The 26,376-nt window shown below is 43.9% G+C and overlaps 1 protein-coding gene across 2 annotated transcripts in view; it reads right to left on the reverse strand.

The window, feature by feature from the left end:
• Nucleotides 1-26,376, reverse strand: part of LOC122798172 (MDM2 binding protein) — a 983,220-nt gene that overhangs the window by 806,797 nt on the left and 150,047 nt on the right. For both annotated transcript variants that reach the window (XM_044066913.1, XM_044066912.1), the window contains exon 5: nucleotides 23,208-23,302. In XM_044066913.1, coding sequence (XP_043922848.1) covers nucleotides 23,208-23,302 — 95 coding nt within the window. The remainder of the gene's footprint in view (nucleotides 1-23,207; nucleotides 23,303-26,376) is intronic.

The following is a 26,376-nucleotide window of genomic DNA, read 5'->3' on the forward strand; positions in this document are numbered from 1 at the left end:
AGGGAAAGGACAAACCTTTGTCCAATAACTCAGTAAGGTATTGAAGCATAACACTTAAATTAGGTTTAGAAACTTCAAAGTCCTTTGCTGTACTCCAAAATAAAAATCTCCTCCATTTATCTGCGTAAACTTTCCTTGTACTAGGCCTTCTGGCCTCCAAAATAACATTCAAAACTTGTTGTGGAAGCTGAGACCCTCCAGGGTTTAAAACAGAATATGCCAGGCTGTCAGATGTAGAGAATGAAGTTTGACATTGAGTAAATGACTGTTCTCCTGAGACAGCAGGTGAGGAATCAAGGCAAAGGCCATGGAGGCTCCCCTGTACCAGACTTCTCAGTAATGGGTACCAGTGCTGCTTCGAGGCCAATCTGGAGCTATTAAAATCATGTTTGGCTTGTCCTGTCTGACCTTCAGCAGTACCTTTGGGAGGAGAGGCAGAGGTGGAAAGGCATACCGTGAAGACTGCTCCAATTGAATGAGAGAGCATCCACTTTCCAAGCTGTGGGATGAAACCTTTTGTGCAAAACTTTGGCAGCTGGTAATTTAGTGGAGAAGCGAACAGATCTATGTCTGGAGTTCCCCATAACACTGTCAATCTCTGAAATACATGAGGATCCAATTTCCACTCGTGGGGATCCATAATTTGTCTGCTCAACACATCTGCTAAGGAGTTCTGTGCTCCTGGCAGAAACCTTGCCTGAAGATTTAGCTGTAAACTGAGAGCAGTCTCCCACAAAATCATTGCTTGTCTGCATAGAGGATAAGAATGCAATCCCCTTGCTTGTTGATGTACCACATGACAGTTGTGTTGTCTGTTTGAATCAACACCTGCCCTGGAAGAAGTAAATCCTTGAAAGCTATCAATGCAAATTGGACTGCTAACATCTCCTTCAAGTTGATATGTAGATGTTGAAGTCTGGCAGGCCACGTGTCTTGTACCCATTTTCCATTTAGATGAGCTCCCCAAGCTTTGTCTGAGGCATCTGTCGTTAAAATCTGACTCCTCTGGCGGGTCACAGAGAGTCCCTTGTTTAGGTGACATTCCTGAGCCCACCACAAAAATTCCTTTTGAATGCAAGGTATTATCTGAATGACAGTGTCCAAATCTTGGCAGTGCTGTGTCCATACATTCTTGAGATACCATTGTAGCTTCCTCATATGCAGTTTGGCATTGGGAAGTACCAGAATACAAGATGCCATGAACCCCAAGGCTTGAAGGACTGTCCTTGCAGTCAGCCTGGACTGACGAGACAACTGGTGGAAGTAAAGAGAAAGATTCTTTTGTTTGTCCGGGGTCGAAAAGGCCATCTGGGATGCTGTATTCAGTCTCACACTCAGAAAGCACATGTCCTGAGAGGGTACTAGACTGGACTTTATTTCGTTCACAGAATACCCCAGGCATCTTAACACTGCCATCACATACTGTAAATGATGAAGAAGTTCGTCCTTTTCTTGGGCCAGAATCAGGCAATCGTCCAAATAAGGATAGATCTGTATTCCTCTTAGCCTGAAGAAAGCTACCACTGGAGCCAGAACCTTCGTGAACACTCTGGGCGCAGTAGATAAGCCAAAGGGCAATGCAGAGAACTGATAATGTGAAGTCCCAGCCCGAAAACGCAGATACTTCCTGCAACTGGGCCTGATAGGAACATGAAGGTAAGCCTCCTTGAGATCCAGAGTCACCATCCAGTGATCTTTGCCCAGCAGAGGTAAAAGCTGTTGTAACGTCAACATTTTGAACTTGGGAATGTCCAGATATGTGTTGAGGATAGATAAATCCAAAATTGGTCTCCACGTGTTTCCTTTCTTTGGTACTAGAAACAGGCGAGAATAAAATCCTAGGCCCACTTCTGGCAGAGGGACCGGTTGTATGGCCCCTATTTGAAGTAGTAGAGAAATTTGTTTGCGAGCCTCTAGTCTTTGCTGAGGAGGAACGTCCGGCATGCCTTTGAAAGGAGGCAAGGTATGGAAATAAAACTTGTAACCCTGGTGTATGATATCCAATACCCATTTGTCTTGGGTAATCAACATCCAAATTTCCTTGAAGAGTGCTAACCTTCCTCCCAAAGGTGCTGCCAGGCAAGAAGGATCTGGCAGCTGAAAAAGTAGGTCATTGGGCCTGTTTACGAAAGGACTGGCCCCTGCCCTCACCCGCCAGTGGCAGCCACCCTAGACGAGGCCTGCACAGCATCAAAACCACACTGTAATGAATGCTTACCCACCTGTTCAGAGACATGCACCAAATCTTGTAATTCTTTACACTCAATGCCTTCCGCCAGAGCATCCACCTTAGACTTCAATTGAGAAAGAAGAAAGTTTTGATATTTCAACATATGAAACTGGCAATTCAAAGCCCTCATAGCTAAGGTAGAAGATGTATAGACCTTCTTTCCCCATCTATCCAAAGCTCTGGCTTCTTTATCTAGAGGAACCCGATTTTTTACAACAGAGGCCTTGACACCCTTAGGTCCCTGACTAATAGTTTCTGGGTCCGCCCTAGGACTCTTATAAAGATATTTATGAGCCTCAGGCACCCTGTAATACCTATCCGGTTTAACAGGAGCAGGAGGCAGAGAATCAGGATTAAGTGAAGCCTCTGCAAACACATCTTCCACAACATCCAGAACAGGAGGTATAGCCAAGGGCCTATGCTGGGGTAACAGCAAAACTCCCTAAGCCTTTTCCTAGAATCAGAGAAGTCCTGACCTTCCCACTTAAAATGTTCCCTCATAGAATGAAGTGTCTCTGAAAAAGAAAAATCCTCTGGAGGAGAAGCAGAAGGAGTGGAATCATCTGCATCAGAATCAGAATAAGGAGAGTACTCCTGCAAGTCTTCAGCTGAAGACTCTGAAACATCTGAAGCCTGCTCAAAACTTCCCAACTCTGGCTCCACCCTAGGCCTCTTATCAGGAGGGGGCAAAGAACCTCTAATCAGAGTAATCAAATCTTCTGCCATTTTAAGCATGTGCTTCTTAGGCACAGACCCTGCTGAACTAGGAGAGACACCAACAGAAGCTAAACTGGCCTGCCTCTGGGAGAAGCCTTGGAAACAGAAGGAGAAGGCCTAACCACCCTAGGAAGGGAGGGAGTACAGTAACTTGAGAAGCCCCTTCAGCCTGACCTGCCTCCTTAGAGACCACCTCCTGCAAAATCAAAGTCTCCCCTGAGACTCCAGAGAAGTCTCCGTCAGAACCACGGTTCCATTGAAACCTCTAAAGAACCGGCGTCCGGAACGGACGACTCATCTTGCCTGGGTTTAACTGCTTTGTCTTTGAGCTTCTTCAGAAGCGGCGCCGGAGAATCCGGCGGCATATTATAATTGCACCGCTTCCCAAAGACCAGCCTAGCACAATCTAACCTTCGCTAATAGTGCGTTTATTGAACCTAGCACAAAGCGACACCCAACAACATCGTGCTCAGGCCCCAAACAAGGAATACACAAAGAATGATAATCCCTATGCGGTATCTGTTTCCCACAAGAAATACAGTTATTCACTTTTTCTGACATCCGGTAAAACACTGAGGCAAGAAAAAACAAAATATTCTAACGGGTACTTAGCCAACTTGGATCGGTCTGAAACTCGAATTGAAAAATTTCAGAACGCCGAACGGCACTTGCAACGCTGCTTCTGCATCGGACCATGCGGCAAAAAAGACTGAGGAAATGACGTCGGTCATGCGCTTTTGTACCCTGACGTCCTGATGTCAGTTTTAAGCGCCTTGACCGACGTCAGCCTAATACTTTGGTATTCGGGCCGACCGAGGACAGCGGACTACCCATATGTAAGGACTGCAGCAATGTGAGATGAAGAACATCTGCATGAATAAACCGAGCCAAGTTAGAAATATTGATGTGTGACACCTTACAGTTCCTGTAATGGAGGCTCATGGGATATATGTAAATGGCCCCTTAAGGATATACTTGGTATATGGCTTCTGAATACACCTGACTTTTTGCTTTTAGAAAACCCCACTAGCTGTGGACCTGCATATTTTGGCCTTTTTAGTGACATCTGCACAGCATAAGTGGATTTTTTGGCTATATTTTTGAAACACAGGGCTTTAAATCCAGCTGATACCCATAAACATTAAGGTGGCTGCAAAATATCCAATTAGCGTACCACATATTTGCCAAAATATTAAACAAAAAGAGTTCATCGAGGACCTAAGCCCTGGAAGAAGCACAAGCAGCAGAACAACAAAAGGAAAAAAAAAGTTGTAGGACAAGATCAAGACCAAAATAAAGAGTGACCATTGGGAAGAATACTAAAATATGACTTCATTACCACCGTTGAGGGACCTACCTGCTTGAGGTTGGAATACTCAAGACCAAATGCTAGTGGGGGAAGCAAGAAACTACCCCTCGTATCATCATTAGGGAACAGGGTCAGGAAACAAATCAAAAGGTACTTCATCACCCCAAATCAGTAGTATATGTGGGGAATGAACTCCTCCTAAGTGGAAAGACAAACTTCAGACAAACAAGACCAAGCTTCCTCCCTATCCCAGTTCACTTAGTACAGGAGTAGAACAGACTGATGTCAAATAAATGACAGCCTGCACCTATTTACAGTAAAGGAAGGGAGATGGGGCCACTGCATTAACCCACCTAGTGAGCTATGAGAAGCAAACTCTGATTGGGGGAGATAAGGCTACTACAAAGCCAGGAAGAACTACCTTCTAAAAGACCACCACTCCCAAAAGGTAAGACTGTAAACCAGAGCCTGAAGTATACAACACCCATGCAGGTGAAAGCGAGGGTAAATGCTAAACTGAAAGAGATGAAAGGTAAACATTGCCAAGAAGAGTGCCTGACTTGTCAGTGTTAGGTCTTAGCCCCATTCTACACCCACAGTGCACACACTGGGTGTTCGGAATAAGACAACTATCAACTTCAAGCCTCCAGAATAACAAAAATCAATAGCAATGCCAAGAAAGGTGCTCAAAGGGACCAGAATTTTGGCCCAAATCAGGGAATAAACAGTAGGAACCCAACAAAAACCTGCCCTGGCTTTGAAACAGTACATAGGAAAGTGATAAAATCCAAGCCTTGGCCCTCCAAAAATGGACAAAGGACATAATACAGAGATCTGTGGAGCACTCAAGGAAAAAGATCAATCTCCTCTGCCCAATATACCTCCAACTGGGCAAGTCCCCTTTCCAGTGCAGCGAAGGAAAACCAGTGCAGATAGCATATGATCTAAGCCTAGGAGACAGCTCCCTGAAAGGTAAATTAAAGGTACTCATTATGATGAGGTAGTAACTACACATCTCCAAGGAGAAGGTGGGGGGTCACTAAAGAGGGTGCCCCCTCCAGAAGGAGATTAGTCCACTGACTTTGGAGACTCTTCAATGGGAGAAGACGGTAATACACCCAGCTGAGGCAGAACTCTTCCGAAAGAGAACTTGGTACTACAGTTTCTTCGTGACAGGAGAGCTTAACCTATCATTCTCCTACCCCAAGAAAGATATATGAAGAGCAGGGGAGGAAGAGAGGAGGCCCAGTCCCATGAAGAGGGCTACAAGGGAGACTCTCCTCTCTCAGACACCTAAAAGGGACACCACTCTCAATGAGAGACCCTGACAGACCTGGGTTAAGGAAAATAGGCCCGATTTGCCAAGGAGGAAAGATGATCAGCTGCAGCTAGTACCCACACAAAGCGTTAGTGGGCCCACCAATCTTAAAAAGATGGTGTCAGGAGAGAGAATGTTAAAAACTAAAGAGAGTATCACGTACTAAGGAAATATAATGCATGGAATTGAAATTCCTACACTGCCCCATGGCATAATGGGATGAAGACATGATTACAGCCCAAATGACCTGTTCAATTAGCAGCATGGTCATCTGAAGACCTGGGCAAAAGGAAATGAGCTCAAGAGACTGAAACAGTTTTGCTCATCCTCATGGGGAAGGAGGTTGCAAGGCCCAAGGCACTAAACATGCAGTAGTGGTTTGAAATGGTTAGGTTGGCTCACAATGTCACAGAGGATTGCTCTCTGTAGAATCAAAGACAGAGGAAAGTCTGCAAGGGAACCAAGCATGTCCCACCCAACCAGGCAGCGACTAAGAATAAGGAAGTTGGATGTGGGAGGTATGACCAGGACGATCTTCAAAATTTTAACCTGGGGCACTCCCTACTATCCGATTCTCATAAGATAGGGGAATAAATATGGTGATCATGCTTCCCAAGTGGAAACAAGTCAAAAGTAGAGCTCTTACTAATCTAGGAAATCATGGACTAGACCAGAAGTACATGGGGGTGGCAGTGAAGAATTATGATTCCTACCCAAACAGCTCCATCCTATTAAAAAAGAGGCACTTAGGCATATTCTCAGGTCTTCTCCCACTTGGGGGATGAACTAAACCAGCCCGTCTGCAGAGGCACAACTCTGTTTCATTCTTATTCTTGCCATACTCAAAAGACGGCAGTTTAAATGTGATGTCTTTCAAAGCAGCCACAGAGAAAGAATAAAACACATCCTTCTTAATCATCAAGACCAGAAAGGGTTTAAGCCCCCCAGAAAAAACACTTCACAAATGACAGAATGTTGTCCTGACAGGTACAGAGCACTGCTCAGGTCTGTAAGACTAAAACAGGCAAAAGTGAAAAATCTACTTAATCATGTCACCTTCCCAGGTCATCTTGCATGCTGGTCGAGATGAAGACGGACATCTGCTGCAAGAAGAGCCCTGAAAATAGCCCAGAGATGTCCACTAAAACTAGCACTTCATTCTGTGGATTGGGGGGGTGAAACACCTAGTTCTCAACCCACTAAGGGACAAAAAGTACAGCTGTGTACCTACCATAAATGTAGATGTTCGAGTGTATTCACTGTTGCAGTCATTACACTTGGGTTATCCTGCTAGTAGGCTACCCGCAGTCGGCCAGAGTTCCAAAGTCTTGGTCCGGCGTCGGTTGCTGTTGCCTCTTCCCTGACCTCAGTGCGCCAGGGGTATAAAAGTTGCAACAGACGCCATTTTCTTCAGTTCTTCTTGCCCCAGATGTCAGGTGCCCCCAGATAGGAAGGCTGGAAAGATAAAATTATGCCAAAAAACATGCATATATTATAAACATTTCCTTCATCTACAAGCAAATACACCACACAGGTTGTATAGAGTTGAGAAGTACAGAAAAGTCCCAGCAATGAAAAAGGGGGATGGTGGGTGGGTAACCTGGACTGCAAAAGTGAATACACTTGAACATCTACATTTATGGTAGGTACACAACTGTACTATGTTCATCATGTTTCACTGTTGCAGTCATTACACGTGGGTAGAATCCCAAAGCTGAGGTTGGGCGGCTGGGTCTAAATTGGATTTGGAGAGGCTACCAGGCCCTGCAGAACTGCAGTGGCAAAGCCTGCTCTGGATTTAGAGTAGAGAGGTAAGTAGTAGTGCTTGGTGAAAGTGTGCACTGAGCTCCAGGTTGCAGCTTCTAAAATGTCTTTGGTTGCTACTCCTCTGATAAAAGCTGCTGAAGTGGCTGCCGCTCTGGTAGAATGAGGCCTAATGCCCTTAGGCACTGATTTGCCATGCTGTGCATAACAGAAGCGGATACAGTGGCCTATCCATTTTGAAATTGTCTGCTTTGTAATAGGCTTTCCTTGTGATCCTGCAGCATAGGCTACAAACAGTTGCTCAGTTTTTTCTGAAAGCTTTTGTTTTGTTCAGGTAAAATCGTAGCTGTCTGTGTATATCCAAAGAGTGCAGAAGTCTCTCCCCTTTATTCTGGGGATTTGGGTAGAAAGTAGGCAAATGAATGGCTTGGTTCAAGGCCACATTGGAGACCACTTTTGACATGAATGTTGGGTTTGTCCTAAGTGAGATCCTGTCCTGATGAAAATTATGAAAGTTTCCAGAGCCATTAATGCCTGTAACTCTGAGACTCTTCTTGCTGAAGTTATTGCTAGGAGCAGAGCAGTTTTCCATGATAAGAATTTTAGATCAGCTGTGCTGGCTGGTTCAAAAGGAGGCAGTGTGAGTTTTTCTAAAACAAAGTTGAGATCCCAAGTTGGTGCTGGTGCTCTCTTTGGGGGTCTTATTTTTTTTGCCCCTCTGAGGTACTGGCGTAGTAGAGGATGTGAAAAAATAGGAGGTTCCATATTGTAATGAGTTGAAATGGCAGAGGCATGGATTTTCATTGATGAGAAAGATAGGCCTTTGTCCAGCATCTCAGTTAGGTATTGTAAAATCTGAGGTATATTAGGGACAAGTGGTTCGAGCCCTTGAGCCTGGTTCCAAGCACAGAATCTCTTCCATTTTTCTGCATAAGACTTCCTAGTGCTGGGCCTCCTGGCTTATAAAATAACATCCATAACAGCGTTAGAGAGAGGTGCAGTCTGAGTGGCTACATTATCTGCCATGCTGCCAGATTTAAGGTTCTGAGTTGACTGTGCAGAATCTGATTGTTTTGTTGCGTTAGAAGATGAGGAATTTGAGGTAGAGGCCAAGTTGGGCCTTGAGACAAGCTCTTTAGGATTGGGTACCAGTGCTGGCGTGGCCAGTCTGGGGCAAACAGGATCATTTTTGGCCTTTCTTGTCTGACTTTGGTAAGGAGAGGGATCGGAGGGAAGGCATAGACTGTCAGGCCTTTCCAGCTGAATGATAGAGCATCCACTTTCCAGAGTGATAAGTTCTTGTGCAGAATTTCTGTATTTGGTAATTGTGAGGGGAGGCAAAAAGATCTATGTCTGGGCGTCCCCATTTCCTCGTTATCATGCTGAACACCTGTGGATTTAGTTTCCATTTGTGAGGATCCATGAGATTTCTGCTTAGTTCGTCTGCCAGTGTATTTTTTGTTCCTGGCAGGAATTGTGCCTGCAAATGTACTTGATATGTCAGTGCTGTGTTCCACAAAGTCATGGCTTGCCTGCATAGGGGGTAGGAATGTGTGCCCCCCCTTGCTTGTTTATGTACCACATAACTGTGGTATTGTCCGTCTTTATTAATAGTTGTCCTGGATGTAGTAGGTCTTTGAAAGCTGTCAGGGCATTCTGTACAGCTAGCATCTCTTTTTGATTGATGAGAAGATGCATTTGTTCCTTGGGCCATGTGCCCTGAATACATTTTCCTGCCATATGTGCCCCCCAGGCATAATCCGATGCATCCGTTGTTAGTGTCTGCCTGGCTGTGGGTAAAGTGAAAGGCTGTCCCTTGTTGTGGTAACAGACCTGGGACCACCATCGAAACTCCTGTTGTAGGCAGGGAATTAAAGTTGCGATTGTCTCCGGGCTGTGACAATGCTGAGTCCAAACACTTTTTAGATACCATTGTAGTTAATTAGTAGAATGCAGGATGCCATGAAGCCTAGGGCCTGCAGAATTTTTCTTGCAGGGAGCTGGGTTTTTGTTGCCATCATTTGAAAGTAATGAGTCAGTTGCCTTTGTTTGTCTGGCATGAAATAAGCCATCTGGGCAGTTGTATTTAAGCTTGCACCCAGGAATATTATCTCTTGAGAGGGCACTAGTTTTGATTTATTTTCGTTTACTGTGTACCCTAGTCAAATTACCAATCTTTTTATAAACCCCAGATGCTTTAGAAGAATGTCCTTGCTCTCTGCTTGAATAAGGCAGTCGTCCAAGTAGGGATATATTTGAATTCCTTTTTGTCTGCAAAATGCAATTACTGGTGCCAGGCATTTTGTGAAGACCCTGGGCGCAGTAGATAAGCCAAAGGGCAGTGCAGAAAACTGGTAATGCATTGAGCCTGTTATGAATCTGAGGTATCTTCTGCAAGACTGTCTGATTGGGACATGCAGGTATGCCTCCTTGTGGTCCAAAGTAACTAGCCAAGCCTTCTTGCCCAGCATGGGCAGAAGTTGATGTAGCGTTAACATTTTGAATTTTGGAACATCCAGGAAAGGTTTAGGATTGACAGGTCCAGTATTGGTCTCCAGGGTTTGTCCTTTCTGGGTACTAAGAAAAGTCTTGAGTAAAATCCTTGTCCCTGTTCCTGCTGTGGAACTTTTTGAATAGCTCCTATGTCCATAAGAGCAGCAATCTGTTTTTGTGCCTCTGCCCATTGGTTTTGTGGCAGGTCTGGCATACCTTTTAGTTTTGGAGGCATGTCGAAGTGGAACCTGTAACCCTGAGAAACAATATTCAGCACCCATTGGTCCTGGGTGATCATGTGCCAATTTTTTGAGAAAAGTGCTAGCTTCCCCCCTAGGGGTGCTGTCAAAAGGTAAGTGCTTGGCATTTGCAGAGGGAAGTCATTCAGACTGTTTCCTATAAGGTTGTGATTTGTCTTCCCCTCCTTTGAGGGCTTAAGCACACCATTGTTTAGGTTGGTAGGAGCCTTGGGGCTGAGATCTGCCTCTTGGGTGTCTGTATCTGCCTCTTTGTGGCCTGTCTGACACTGGAAAGGACCAATTTTTTGAAGGCCAGTTTCTGCTAAATCTAGGTGGTTGAACCTGTAAGAAATCTTTCACTGTCTGCATTGACTTAGCTTTCCCCTCCATTTTCTTTAACACCTCTTCTGCCTTAACACCAAACAAAGTATCATGCTGTAATGGAGCATCCAATCATTTTACTTTAACTTGGTCAGGTAAGCTCTGTTCTTTCAACCAAGCATGCCTACGAATAACAGAGCCTGTAACTGCGGCTCTACAAGAAGCATCTAATGAACAAAACCACATTGCAGAGTATGCTTTCCCACTTGTTCAACTGCATGCAATAAAGCCTGCATTTCCTTACTGTCAGGACCTTCTGTATTTGAAACCATTTTCTGTTTTAACAATGACATGAGGTTCTGTTGGTATTTAAGCATGTGAAACTGACAGTTTAAAGCCCTTACAGCTAAAGTAGCAGAAGTGTAAACTTTTTTCCTCCATCTGTCCAGAGCTCTGGAATCTCTATCTGAGGGGACACGATTTTTAGCAGTGGAAGCCTTAACCCCTTTTGGACCCTGAAAAATTGTTTCTGGGTCTGCAGCGGGGTTTTTGTTAAGAAATTTATGAGAGTCAGGGACTCTTGTAGTACCTGTCTGGCTTGACTGGTGCAGGTGGTAAAGAATCAGGAGACAGACTGGATTCAGGAAAAAACATCATCAACAATATCAAGCACAGGAGGGATAGGCAGGGGCCTGTGCTGAGGCAATAAAAGGAAGTCTCTGAGCCTTTTCTTGGATTCTGAATAATCCTGGCTCTCCCAATGGAAATGTTCCCTCATGGTGTGCAGGGTTTCCCCAAAAGAATAATCCTCAGGCTGAGAGGCTGAAGGTATGAACTTCTTCTGCATCACAGTCCTCATAGGGAGGAAGAGAATATCCCTGATCAAAAGAGGAGTCAGAGGAAATAGAAACCTGGTCAGAGGAATCATAATCGGTGTCTTGCTTAGGCCTTTTGTCAGGAGGGGGATGGGAACCCCTGAATAACGTAATTAGGTCTTCAGCCATTTTAAGCATCTGTTTCTTTGGCATGGATGACTGTTCTGGAGAATGCTGTACTTGTTTCCTTGTCTTTAATGGTGTTTTTGACTTTGCCTTTGCTGCTGTAGTGGGCTTAATTGTAAGCTGTGAAGGTCTGAAAACACCCTCAGAAGCCGATGCCTGCTCAGCAGCTCTGGACCCATCTGAGGGTATAGTTTCCGTAGGCCCAATACCTTGAGTTTCCACAGGCCTCGGTGTCTCCATGTGGTTGTCAGTTACGGCCTGTGGCTCTGAGGTAGCGGGTGTCAGGGGCTGCGAAAGCACCTCCCTGAGAACCGGCGACTGGCCTAGAAGAGGCTTCTTCAGTTTTGGACCTCGGATGCCTGTCCTTTTCTTTGTCTTTGCGTTTTTTATAAATTCTGGTCGTCGGTTGTTCCGATGGCATTATGTAATTAAACCTTCAGCCAAAATAATGTAAAGCAAAATCAAACCGACGTTTAATACTGCGTTTATTGAATCTAGCACAAAACCGACAACTAGTGACGTCGTGGTCAGGGCCTAGGCAAGGAATACAGTAAGAATGAAAGTCCTTATGAGGTATTTGCTTCCCACAAGAAATACAATTATTACCTTTTACTGACATCGGTCTGGAGCAAGAAAAAGTTTCCCCAATGGGGTACTTAGCTTTATTGAAGACTTTGGTTCTGAAACTCAATTTTGAAAATCTCAGGAGTCGGCCGACCGGCACTTGCGAACTGCTTTTGCTTCAGGCACCGCGCGGCAAGAAAGACTGAAGAAAATGGTGTCGGTTGCAACTTTTATACCCCTGGCGCACTGACGTCAGGGAAGAGGCGACAGCAACCGACGCCGGACCAAGACTTTGGAACTCGGGCCGACTGCGGGTCGCCTGCCAGCAGGATAACCCAAGTGTAATGACTGCAACAGTGAAACATGATGAACATCAGAAGAGAAGAAATGCCTCTAGACATTTCAAAACATCCTCTGACTCTATGGAAGACACTTCAATCCCCCCTTGAACAAAAGGGAGAAAGGGAAAAAACAAAAAACACAGCCCAAAACTCCCTCAAGAAAGCAAAATCTCAAAACAAGAAATGGAAAACTTCCAAGTACTGTCAGTGTCTATGATGAATACCCCCACTGAGAACTGTCCAGGGAGGAGTACTCTCTGTCTGCTCTGACACGCTGAGTGAGAACAGGTTTTTGTGAACCTGATCATGTGTGCATGCTTGGAAAATCAGAGGTCCAGGGCAGACACAGGACCGTGAGTACCAGAGTACACATTAAAGGTAGCACAAGATGAAGACAGGTTCTCATTAGGGCTGATATAGTCATTCTACCCCTATGAATAAACTTCCATACCTATGTCTCTTGCACTTACCAAGAACTAGACAAATGTACAAACCTGGCAGCCTAAGCCGTGATTCTAGGAGAGAGGGGGCTCACCCCAAGGACCCACATCTTAGCTTTATAATCTCCTGATCCATGGACAGTTAATTAAGGTTATCAGGCAAAGAAAATGCAGGCCTGGGTAGCTCTTGTGGGAAAGAGACAACAAAAAACTATTCCAGGATTTACCCATAAGGATGGAGGCAAGGGGAATATGGCTTTAATTCATCTCTTCTGTAAGAGGACAAGGCAGAATTGAGCCCCTGTAACTTTTTTTTTAAACTGCACATCCTTATTACCATCAAAGCTAACAATAACAAAAAACTTTATTAACAAAGGCTGAAGGAAAGCTACTGAAACAACACTTATTACATGGGTTACAGAGTAAAACAAAATAATAATCTGAATCAAGCAGACATAACACACAAATGATATTAAAAAGAATTAGAAAATCTGAAATCATTAAGAATATTTGAAGAGGTTTAAAAATATTTGCTTGCTCTGTTGGACCTTATTAAGCTAACCTTCCTCATCAGCAAATAAATGTCTACAAAAGAAAGTAAACAATAAGCAAACAGCCATATAAGTCATAAGATAATGGCTATAATCTTGAATATACTTTTGTAAGTTGTTCCCACAGCTCTAACCAACCTCCTCTATGATTAAAAGGCAATTCTCTCATATTTTAGAACTTACAGTACACAGTCTACTTTCTTACCAGCCTGGGTATTTCCTTAAACCCACATAAATTCAGCCAAGCACCAACATTTTCAAAGACCTTCTTGGGATATGCGCTAGGTACAAAGCAGGTGTATTATTTGTGCATCAGAAAAAGTGCCTTCCATGAGAGCCAATTATTTGCTCATATGTTCTAAACGACACACTTGACTGCAAGGGCCACTCCAAAGGCACTGGACTTGCATCTTAGTGCCAGCTCTTATGGTGTCCTTGGGAAAGAATGCACATGAGAAAAATGCACTGTGTCAGAAACTTGACAAAACAACACTGTCACTTTCTGCAAAAAGTACTACCCTGATGTTCATTGTAAAGATCACCACTGCAGTAGAATCTTTATCATTGGGAAATGACCTCTAGTGGATGTCTGCTTTTCTGAAATGATTTCCAGATCTCAGTGGGTATTGTCTTTTTCACAGGATGCTGATCCAGTGTACATCATAAAGCTGAACAAACCAGTGTGCTGTCTTCAGTTCCTTTTTGTCTCGATAAGTGAAAGTTGAAAGCTCACGTGTCTGTCAGTTCTTTCAATGGGACTTTCAGCAAATGATAATTACCCAGTTTGGCAACTACTTTCATGCTCTTTAAAACTAGCTTAATGTTGATCAAAGTGAGTCTGCAAAATTTTGATTGCTGATATGCTGGTAACTTTTAGTTATGTACTTACCATAACTTCGGATGTATGGGATCCATCTCGCCTACATTCATGACAGATGGGGTTCGGAGCCGATCCATCGGCTCCGACTCGGCAACTAATACACTAGCACGAAGTCTCTCATTGGCTGGGCTACTCCCTATCCCAGGATGCACTACACCTGCTTCCCCAGATCTTGTTTGTTCGCTTTCATACATCCATGCAAACACAGAAAAACTAATAGTCACTATAACCAACTAAAGTTCTTCAAGAAAGAACGCCAAGAAAAAAGGGACTACAACTCCTCTAAATCCAAATGGAAGGGGGAAGGAGGGTGGGTACTTATGAATGTAGTGAGATGGATCCCATACATCCGGGTTATGGTAAGTACATAACTAAAAGATGTAATGGGATCCTATCTCGCCTACATTCATGACAGATGGGACAGCGTCCTAGCACCTACATCCCGGTGGCTCATTGGAAAACACTCCTGCGAACTCTGGCACCAAAGGAAGCTCCGCCTCGAGCACCCACACCCAATTCGTACTGAGACATGAAAGTGTCCGGCGAAGTCCAGGCTGCTGCAGCACAAATATCATCTATTGATAACTTGGAGTGAAAAGCTACGAAGTAGCCATTGCCCTGGTAGAATGAGCCTTGACTGGAAAGGGAGGTCTTTGTTAGCCTGTGAATAAATAAAATGATACAATCTTTAATCCATTTAGATATGGAGGTTTTGTTACTGGTTGACCCAATTTGTTCGCTGCAAAGGAAACAAACAATTGATTAGATTTCGCTTGAGCGGTTCTATTCAAATAAAACGCAGTTGTCTATGTATCAATTGATGCAAAGTATATTCTGCGTTATTAGAGAATTCTGGAAAAAAGACAGGGAGTTCTATAGTTTGTTGAATACAGAAAGAGGAGGCCACTTTTGGTATAAATGCAGGGTTTAATTTCAATGAAACTCTATGCTTGTGAAAAATCAAATAGGAGGATCAGAACAAAGAGCTTGAAGTTCTGAAACTCGCCTGACGTTATGGCTACTAAAAGGCCGCTTTCCAAGACAGAAATTTTAAATCACAGGTAGCAGCTGGTTCGAAAGGACAGGCAGTTAGGGCAGCAAGAACCATATTCAAATCCCAAGGGGGAACAGGATGAGATAAAGGAGGCCTAAGGAGCCAAGCCCCTTTAAGGAAAGCCTTACAAAGTTTGTGAGACATCAATGAAGGTTCAAATGAAGCATGAAAATTAGAAATGGCCGCTAGCTGAACCTTAATGGTAGAAACTGAAGAACCCGACTGAAAAAGGGAGGCCAGAAAATTCAGAACCTCCGATACTGGTGCAGTGAGAGGATCTATACCCCATTCTTGAGCCCAGAAGGCAAACCTTTTCCATTTACTGGAATAAAGTTTGATGGTGGAAGGTTTATGAGAAGAAGACAGTATGTGGACCACGTCCGCGAAAGAGCATTGTCTCGACTAAGGATGGAAGTGGAGTAACCATGCTGCCAACTTCAGGGACCTGAGAGACGGATGAAGCCGTCCTGACTGATGAGTCAACAGGTCTGGCACCGGATCCAGAAACCATGGACCTTCTATCGCATGCCTCTGTAGGAAAGGAAACCAAACTTGACGAGGCCAGTGCGGGCAATCAAAATCATCTCACTCTCCATGTAAATGGCCTTCTGTATCACCCTCGTAAGAGGGGACGGAGGGAAGGCAGAGAAGACCGGGGCCCAAATGTGAGTCAGAGCGTCCCTGGGAATCTGTCCCTGAGAAGGGAACAGTGTGAAGAACTCTGCATTTCGCATTGTGAGGGCTGGCAAACAGGTCGCAGCAAGGCTGACCCCATCTGTCAAGATTTTCGCAGCTATACCCTGGTTGAGGGACCACTGTGGGTAAAATAATGGTCCTGCTTAATCTGTCCGCAATCACATTGGACTTCCCCGGTATGTGCGTTGCCATTAGAAAGCGGTTGGTAGCTACCGCCCAGTGCCAAAGTCTCATGGCTTCTCTGCATAGTGGGTAAGACCTGGTTCCACCTTGCTTGTTTATGTACCATACCACCGACATGTTGTCGGATAGGATAGCAATCGGGCCCCGTGGGAGAGCGTGATGGAGAGCTTGGAGTACCAATAGTACCGCTCTCATCTCCAGATGCAAATGCGCTTCCTGGCTCTGCCATGTGCCTTGGACCGACCTGTCCAGGTAATGACCCCCCCACCCTACCTGGGAGGCGTCCGTAGTCACAGTGGCAACGGGACGTTGTGGTATAAAGGGTCTCCCCTGGTCGAGATTTGATTGGAGAAGCCACCAATGCAGATCTCAACGGCAACTTTCCGTGATTATGATTAAGTGGTTCAAGGGAAGTTCCTGATAAGACCATTGAACCGACAGTAGCCATTGTAAAATTCGCATGTGAAGTCTGGCCAAGGGAACTAAAAGTATGGTCGACGCCATCGAGCCCAACAGTTGTAGGATCCGATGGGCCGGGCTCTTTGTAGGGGAGACAGGATTTGACTTGATCTTGTAAGACCTGAATTCTTGCTGCCGTAAAAAGGCGCATTCTTTTTGTGTCTAAGTCTGCGCCTATGAAAGTAATACGCTGAGATGGCTGTAGTACAGATTTTTGCAAATTGAACGTGATCCCCAAGAAACGCGGCCCAAGGTGAACGTGGCTCTGAGCTTGGAGTAGTAGATGCTCGGAGGTGGCAGTAAGGAGCCACTCGTCTAGATAAGGAAACACCTGGAATCCCAGACTTCTCAGGTGGGCAGTTACCACTGCCAGACACTTGGTGAACACCCTGGGGGCTGTGGTGAGACCAAAGGGCAGTGCTCGGAATTGGAAATGACTGACTCCAGGCGAAGCGTAAATGTCTCCTGGACTCTTGAGCTATGGGAATGTGATAGTAAGCGTCCTGGAGATCTAAGGAGCACATCCATGCATCTTTTTCCAGCAAAGGAAGAATAGATTGAAGAGTGACCATTCGGAATTTGGACTTCTTTACTTAAACGATTCAATGAACTGAGGTCCAAAATGGGCCTGAAGTCCCCTGTCTTTTTTGGTACCAAAAATAATTTTGAGTAAGTTCCTGATCCGATCTGGTCGATGGGGACAGGCTGGATGGCTCTTTTTTCTAGCAGCTTTGAAACCTCTAATGCTGCCTGATCCCGCTGACTGGGTGGTACGTCCGCGATTTCTTAAAGAATGGGGGTTTGTTGCAGGGATGATATATCCTCCGGTAATAATGCGAAGCACCCACTGATCGCTTGTTATGGATTCCCAAGCTTGTGGGTGCGCCGCAAAGCGACCCCCGACTGGCTCCGGAGTTGCACAGTCGGGCAACAACTCAGGAACGCTGGTTGTATGAAGAACCACGAAAGGAATCGCGGTCTCCAGAGTTACGGGGCCTCTGCCACCTCTGGGGCGGCGTCTTCCAAAATTCCCCCCCCCCTGCCTCTGGAGGGGGAATCACTGGGTGGAGTAGGGAAAGACTTCTGAGATTTTCTAAACCACATTTTCCCCTCCTCTCCCAGCCTTGGGGTAAGGCCTAGAAGGAGCGGAAAATCGGGCCCCAACGGCAGTCAAAGTCTTGCCCTCCTGCTCGCACCGAGTTAGTGTGTCCTTCACCTTGGGTCCAAACAAAGATGACCCATCAAAGGCGTCGAAGGAAGACTTGAAGGCCTCCATGACCGAACACAAGCGTAACCAGGCTTGTCTCCTGAGGGCAACGCCTGTTCCGCTGCCTACTGGCCTTCGGCTGCATATGAAATGAGCCTCATGGACGAGTTAACAATAGAAAAGAGGGTAGTCATCTGTGCCAACAGTCGGGGCCAGCCTCAGGTAGGTTACCAACAAGAGAGTCATTTAGCTCTTTGAGAAGATCCCTTTGGAGCCTCGTGAAATGACATAAGTAGTTCAGCGACCGTGAAGGCAAGGCCGCTGAAGAGAGGGTACGCTTCCGCACTCTATCCATGCTCCTAGAATCCTTATTAGGAGGATGAATAGACGCCGAAGCCTCTGCCACGTCCTGCTGTGTGGCAGAAGCCACCACCAAAGCATCTACAGGCACACCCTTTGTGAGAAACTCCTTCTGGGGCTGACAAAATTTATTGAGCCTCGCAGGCACCGGTTCCACAGAATCAGGGTGTTCCCACGCCTTGAGAAACCAAATCAAGGAGTTCATCAAAGGGCGGAGACACCCAGGAGGCGGAAGGCTGGGCCCCAAAGGCCTTGAGGAAGACTGACTCCTCAGCTGAAGGGGTTTTGGCTTGCCAGTCACCTCTCTGTCTCAGAATCTCCAAGATGTCTGAGAAGGAGATATCATCCAAGATGATTTGGGAGACCCTTCTCGTCATCGAGGTCAGTATCCGATGTAACAGACTCATCTTGGGAGTCTACGTGCTTCCTCTTACACATTTCTTCCTTGGTGGTTCGTCCGAAGCAGATTCGGACGGACCACCCGAAGAAGGAACCCCGATGGGGGTATCCTCAGGACCTGGGGCCCGCTGCCGGGGCTGCAACACAACAGAGGCACCAGTCTCCAATTCTAGGGACGGTGAGGTAGAATCTTGTTGAACCGCAAAGACATGGCTAGCGCTCCTCATGACCTCAAAGGCCGGACCTCCAGAATCCAAGGAGGACGCTGGTCTAGAGGCCACGATGGCACCAGGAATTCCAGCAGCCGATGCTCCAAGAGGAAGACTAGGCAAGCACCCAAACCTAAAGTGTTCCCTTCGGCTCCAGCTGAAGAAGTCAGAGTGCCAAACCCTGAACCGAGGACAGGGTAGGAAGCACAGTCGGAACCGAGAGGCCTGTAAGGGGTCTCTGCTCCGACCGTATGGTTCCACATTGCTCCACCACCACCGGCTCCAACGGCTCAAGAGGTTGGAGGAGGAATCAAATGTGTTGAGGAGGGATCGGCTCAAGCAAACTGTGCTGGAGCCGAGACCATTTTAGTAAACACTGGAGATTGGAATAGCCTCTGTAAAACCCTATCCAGGTCCGAATCTGAAAGTCTCGAGGATTTAGAGGAGGTAGACAATCGAGAAGACTTTCCTCTCGGCCCGAGAGAAGGGGACCGGCTCAACGGCTCCAATGCTGTCGCCCGACTCCACCACAGCATGGACCACCATCGGCACGAAGGAGCCTTCTTGAGCCGAGGGGAAGAGTCTGAGCTGCACACTTCCACCGGCTCAAGCCATTGGAACCGATGGAGGTGATTCACCTCTCGATACTCCCACTTGCGGCTCGAAGGCAATGGAGCAGTAGGAGGTATCGAGGCAGACTCGACCCTCGGCCCGAAGTCAGTGGAGCCGAGGAAGAAGAGGTCAATTTTGTCTTTTTAGAAGTCGGCTCCGACGGACTTGTCGGTGCCGACGATCTTTTCTTTTTGGAAGCAACAGGTGGATTTAAGGCTTCCTCAAAAGAAGGTTTGATAAGCCCTTTAATATCAACTTGTTCTTGCGTTCTTGAAGAACTCTAGCGGAGAACGCATGACAGACGCTACAAGTCTCTTGCAGATGTTTCGCCCTAAACAATAAACACAGACTGAATGACTGTCTGTAATGGACATCTTGTAATTGCACCGAGTGCATTTTTTAAAACCTGACTTTTGTTCCTTAGACATGATACAAGCCACAACAAGTAAAAAACTCTAAGGAAATCTTACTCAACAAGTATAGCACTATACACAAAAAGCCAACTGAAAGCGAGACACACTGGCGCGAGTACCGTGAAAGTTTACCTCACAAATAGAAAACAGTTAAACGCCCAAAGCCCTCTAATTTAAACGGGCTTTTGCCCGAAAAACAACCACAAGTTAATTAAACCTAATAGCACTCAAAGGTAGGGCAAAGGCCCTCTAACTTAAACGGGCCTTGCCCGACAGAATAAATCAAATTTTGGAAACACTCAAACACTCCACAAAAACTTAAGAAATAGTAAGCAATAGCTGTTAAAACAGCTGTTTGGTTTATATAGACAAAAAATTCCCTAGGTCAAGGACCAATAAGGTAAAAAGAACCACTTAGCTCCAGCCAAGTCGAGACCACGTCCAGCTTGTTAAGCGGCAAACGAGATCTGGGGAAGCAGGTGTAGTGCATCCTGGGATAGGGAGTAGCCCAGCCAATGAGAGACTTCGTGCTAGTGTATTTGTTGCCGAGTCGGAGCCGATGGATCGGCTCCGAACCCCATCTGTCATGAATGTAGGCGAGATAGGATCCCATTACATCTGAGGTTTTTGTAGAAGCCTTAAGCTGAAAGAATGGCACATATACAAAAAACAAACATTTGAGAAGAAACAGAGAAGCCAAAAAAAAATTGTGAAAGAAGATGTCATGGGTACAAAGCATGGGGATTTAGTGATTCCATCAGTCCTGCTGAGGAGCGAGGATGTTAAGATCAGTAAGGCACTTCATTCTCTTCCAGTCCCACAGTCATCTGCGGTTGTATCCCTGCCTGTCCCAGTCCTGAAGGCAGACAGGAAAATCCAGTTACCTACTGCTAAACAGCTATCTGTCAGTACAAGTCAGAACATCAGGCAGGATGCTGGTTTCTTGGCACCAGAGACAGACATCTGTCTAACTGTTTCAGCTGCACCATGTCAACAAACAAGTCTTAACTAAAGATATCCTGATACACTTGTTAAAGGATGAATTATAGAATCCAGATATGTTCAAAAGAGGAGGCCTTCAACTCAAAGGGAGGAATCCCTTACTTTTGTGGCCAGCATTCAATGGCCAAATGCCACTTCACCATCAACCTACTTTTCACATTTTTTTTAGAAGAAGTCAGTTTGTTATGACAACTGCCACAACCTCTTTCAACTCACAGTCACTCCTACCTTCTTTCACAGTTATGACTGACTGTCACAGGTCTTACCTTACACAGTCCAGTCATCTCTTTGCTGGATATCCTCATCTCCAATTGCCTTCTTTTTTCTCCCAAATCTGCTTTAGCAAATCCTCTTCCATTTTTCTGCACATGTGAACAATCTGTGATCCTTAATCTTTTCCACAATTTGAACTGGTTTAGCTTCCACTCTGATATCCTCATTTAATCGCTCCCACAGTGTGCACCTTATTACCCATTTCAGGCACTTCATCTCCATCACCTTTACTTTCCTCAGGTGCTCTGCCTTCACTGCCCAGGTTTCTATGTCATACAGAAGTAGTGGTCACACTGCTGTTTTGGTCACCTCACTTTTAACCTTCTTCTATCACAAACTATCCCTGACAATTTGTGCCTGTTAGCTGCTGCATCTCTGATTGTAGCTTTGATCTCCTTATTCAGATTTCCCTTTTCCTCAGCCATACTTCCTAGATACCTGAAGCTGTTAAACCGTTCCACTATTTTCTTTTCTATTTCAGTTTCTTAACTTCTTCTTATATCCTCTTTTTACAGTGGTGACCACTGTCTTGTATGTATTGTTGCATCTTGTATACCTTCAGTTGTACATTCCAGTCCCCTTTACTTTGCTGATGTTTCTGTTCAGAGTCCGCTTGTAGTACCATATCATCTGCATGCAGCAGCTTTGTTGATCTGCCTCCTCCAACTTGGTGACGCAGTCCATCACATATATGAATAGGAGTGGGCTCAGAGCGGTCACCAAGATGTTAGTCCAGTGCCTTCAGAGTTGCCCTTGCAGTCAAGTATGTCTTTTAGAAGACTGACTCACATGGAAGACTTCTCTTCTGATGCAAGAATAATACACCTGCTTTATACCTAGCACCCATCCCAAGAAGGTCTTTGAAGGTGTTGGTGTTTGGCTGGATTCATGTGAGTTTAAGGGAACACACACAGGCTGGTAAGAAAATAGTGTGTGTGCTGTAAATTCCTTGTATCTCCTCCAGTGAAGAAACTTGGATCAAGCAGTCATAAAGTGGCAAAATGAATTACCTTTTCTAGAGGTGAGCAAAACTGAGGCTAAGTATTTGGTAAACATACTGAAAACTCTAGTCTAAGGCCACAAAGCAAAAGAGATGCCATCTGGTTGAGGTTTATGGGTTGCAGTCATAGAAAGGAAGGTAAACTCAGGACTATACTTACAGGTATCAGTTCACTCTCTCTCTCTCTCACCAAATGGCGTGAGGACAAGCCAAATCAGTCCTCTTTGATGAAAGATAGATTTCTTCCTGGTTGTTAGGTGGAAGGGACAGAAGAGGAAGAGGAAAGTGCTGAAACCATGCAAGCAATATTTATTGTTTTCACTTGGTAGGGAGAGAATGTGCTTTCCTTCCCTTGTCACCCTTCCTGGCTCCTGTCCCTCACCTAGCTTGCTGTGCTTCTTTTTAAAAGGTCCTCTGTGCGTCACTTGATAAAGTCTGAGATGCTTAATGGAGTCCTGGAAAAGCAATGTGAGAAAACAGAGACTGCACATAATGAAGTCAGAGATCCCAGTGTCTTTGAGTATTCCCCTTTCTCCAAGGTACAGGACAGAAGAGGAAAACAATACAGGTGAAAGTGTTGAAAAATTCTACCCAGTCAAATAAGAGCAAAAAACCTGAGGCAGGGAGAACTTGGGGATCAACGTGCCAGCAGGCAAATACATCTATTGTTATCATACTCTGTAAAAGCAGTGGTTTCATTACTTAAAGTATAATCATGTAAGTAATGCAAAAACTGATCTTACCACTGACAAGTATCTAAGGAAAACAAGCCATAGTTTACTGCTTTTAACAAGCTCTTACAAGAAAACATATTAACTTCAGCAAAGCACAAATCACAGTTCTCATACAAACTAACAGAAAAGCCAAGAAAGTAGAAAACTATAAAATACACATATGTACTAACCATTCATCTTAAACTGAACAGTTTTTAATGTTATCCCAAAGAGTAGACATTCCAGCTGATGTAACATCACATTTGTTGGTACACTGATTCCGTTCCAGAGTGGGAAAAAAAACACATAACAGAGGTCTTCCAGATGGAGATTAAAAAACCTGGTAATCATATACATTAAATGCAACTGTATTTAAAAATTATGGATAGAGGGGGGGGGGGCAGAGAGAAAGAGCGCCTTATGGGAGACGTCCATCTTAATGCAATCAGTAAAGGATACAACTCAAACTGTCTGCCAGAATGAAAGTAGGATGGAAGGTCCGAAAGTAGCACTATCTGGACAAATTCAAGCACTGGGCCATAATAGTGGAATACCTGAAAAACATAAGAGATGGTAAATCTTACTGAGAGCTTTTCAGGATCTATGGCTATACTACCTTGAAATTACTTCCTGCTATCGTCTCTCTCCACAGAAATCCACAAACACTTTAAATGTTATAATAATAAACATATATGGACAAAAATAAATATTAACAGGGCCATGTACACCTGAAATATAACAGGAATGTCAGTCTATTCTTCTCTCCATGTTGTAAGTTGCTTGAAGGTATGGCAAACTCAACAAATTCCTGGGCTATTACCCAAGAGCAATACAACATCAATGTAGATGTCTATGAAGTTATCAAAGAACAGCATACAGCTAAAGAAACACCATACTTAATTTTTGATGTAATCTGTTTGCAGACAGAGTTACAAGAACATCACTTACACAAAGAATTTCATACTGTTCTTTGACTGCCCTCATAACTACTAAAGTGTTTGTCTGCATAGGTAGGCAAAGTTAACCACAATTACATAAATACATACATACAATACAATAAACTGCAGAATTAAGTTAACAACAAGAATTTGAGTAAGACTGGCGTAGCTAATACTGCATGACATTATAGAGGGCAACAAGACATTAATATATGCACCTTTCAAAGCAGATTAGGAATATATGGAATATAAATTAATCTATAAAATTTTTATAGACATGACAAGAACTTTTGAAACTGAAAATCGCCCACTGCTACTGAATAAACTAAGTAAACTTAATTTTAATAGTAGCAAGCTAATGTGGTTTAAGAGTTACTTAGAAGACAGAAAACTCCAAGTCTTCCCTCTCTTAACAAATTTAAATTTCTTATTCTTACACCACCTAAATTGCCCGCGACTATAAAAATGTTTTTATTCTTGGAGATTTTAACCTAAACTACCTAGGTCACTTGAGAAATGACACTGGCAAGTTCCTAAACAATGTCAACCTTAAGCAGTTAGTCAGTGACACTACTCACCCAAATCACTGAACAAACAACCACTCCCACCTGGATCTGCTAATCACGAACAACCTCTCCCCTGAATCATCTCATCTCCAGTATAACTGTTCTACCCTCATTGAACCAACACTCCTCAATAACCTTCCAAATTATACACCAGTCACCAAAACTGCCCCCCACACTAATTATGTTCAGGCCCAGATTCTCCATCAATATAGACAATATAGTCTCCCATTACCAAAGACAGATTCTTCCCTCTCACACAGAGCCTTTTCAAATACAATAAAGATTCTCTTCATTTGGCAACAACTATTTCTACTTTCAGCTGCCCAAGTCATTGTGCTAAAGGTTTTTGTGCTCTGGAGTTAAGAAAAAAAAAAAAAAGAGTTGCTTAACAACAATCTTTTTAAACTCATGCATATTATCCAGATACTCCCTTATTTTCTATTTATCACTCCGCAGTTGCGATTCCTTTTATTCTGCAATGATTTAACCTTTGTCAGCCTCTCTAAATAATTCCAGTTACTTGTTAACCATAAGTGGTTTTCCTTTACTTGTACCCTGTTTTTAAACTCCACTTTCATTTTAGCTCACTCACTAGCTATAACTTATGTAGAAACTTCTGTCTTCCATAATAACTCTCAAATAATTTCCACTATCCATTCCTTAAATTCCTCTCTTTTTTTAACAGGGAGGTGGGAAAGTGGTTTTGCCTCATTTTTATTTCATTACCATAAATTCTAGTCTTGGTTGGCATTGATAAATGATCTGAAGTAGTTATTGGATGTGTTAAAACTTTCAATTAAATGCACATGTCCGTGTGAAATATAAATTCCGTCTAGTCTACCCACTTATTGTACCTTGATGAATAATATGTACATTCTCTCAGAGTTCCTACTACTGAATTCATGTCCTCCATATCAAATATTTTCATAAATATCTTCAGAAATCTACTCTCTTGTGTTATCTTTTCCCCTCTAGGTCTCCCAGATACATCCTTATTTCACTATTGCAAATCAAATTCCAGTCCCCCCCATCAGAAATATTTCCTGATGAAAGCTGATTTCTCCCCAAATTTTCTTGAGTTCCATAATGGCAGTTGTAGGTGAAATATAAACATACGCCAGTGTAATCCTTCTCTTTTGTCAGTAGCCTCTTACTACCACAAACCTTGCATTATTATATATTTCTTTCCATCTTCTATAACAACTGGAACTACTCTAGCAAGTGCTCCCCTTTTCGTTTGTCCCAGATACTCTGCTGAACATTCTCCTTTCTTTATCAAACTGACATGCTCATTTATTTCCAAGTGTGTCTCTTGTAGCATAGCTATTTGCACTCTGCATTTATTAATATATTTCAATACTCTTTCCTTTTTTGTGTATACATGTCAGGCCATTAAGATTTCATAACAATATAGATAGTGTGTCATTATAATAATAAGTTATTATTCCCACCTATTACATATGACAGCTTTTTTAAATGTCTGTTGCTAACTTTTGTGTTATATGCACTCACTAATGTTTGACTGGTTGATATTTTATGCAGTTGCTTCTTGTCATCTCCATTTGAACCTATTTCACAAGACTTTTTCTTTTAATGAAAACCCTCAAACAAAAAACACCCCCAAAACACCTCATCCTATTAGCATCAAACAGACAAAACTGTGCACATATTCAAATAATGAAGTTTAACCCTACTGATGGGAACAATTGTCCCAAATCAAAAGCTGCAAACACAGGCAACCTAAAATTAAGTTTATCCATGCTAAGATGCATGTTCCAGCCTGTGCTCCTACATACATTAATTGCTGTCTTTTCTTGTCTTCTTTATTCCCCTCCCAGACGTGAAAAACAACTTGCATGATTTTGGAAAATATTAACTTTTAGCCTTAAAGAAGTGCTCTGTCTTTTATTGCATACCCATCAGCTTATCTCCATGGAAACCTAAGAACAAAATATATGGCTGCCCTTAGCTGCAGACTTCTCACAATGAGGATTTATTTGCTAAAGGAAAAGTTTTCATTACATTCAGTGTTCTCTTATTTACTTTATTTGTTTACTTAACAGAAGGGTGTTAAGAGGATCACTGTCACTCTTGCATTTGGTTTCTCCTTAATTTAACCCTTTT

The sequence above is a fragment of the Protopterus annectens genome, chromosome 3.part1, assembly GCF_019279795.1.
Source record: "Protopterus annectens isolate FY-2018-M chromosome 3.part1, PAN1.0, whole genome shotgun sequence".
NCBI lineage: Eukaryota > Metazoa > Chordata > Ceratodontiformes > Protopteridae > Protopterus > Protopterus annectens.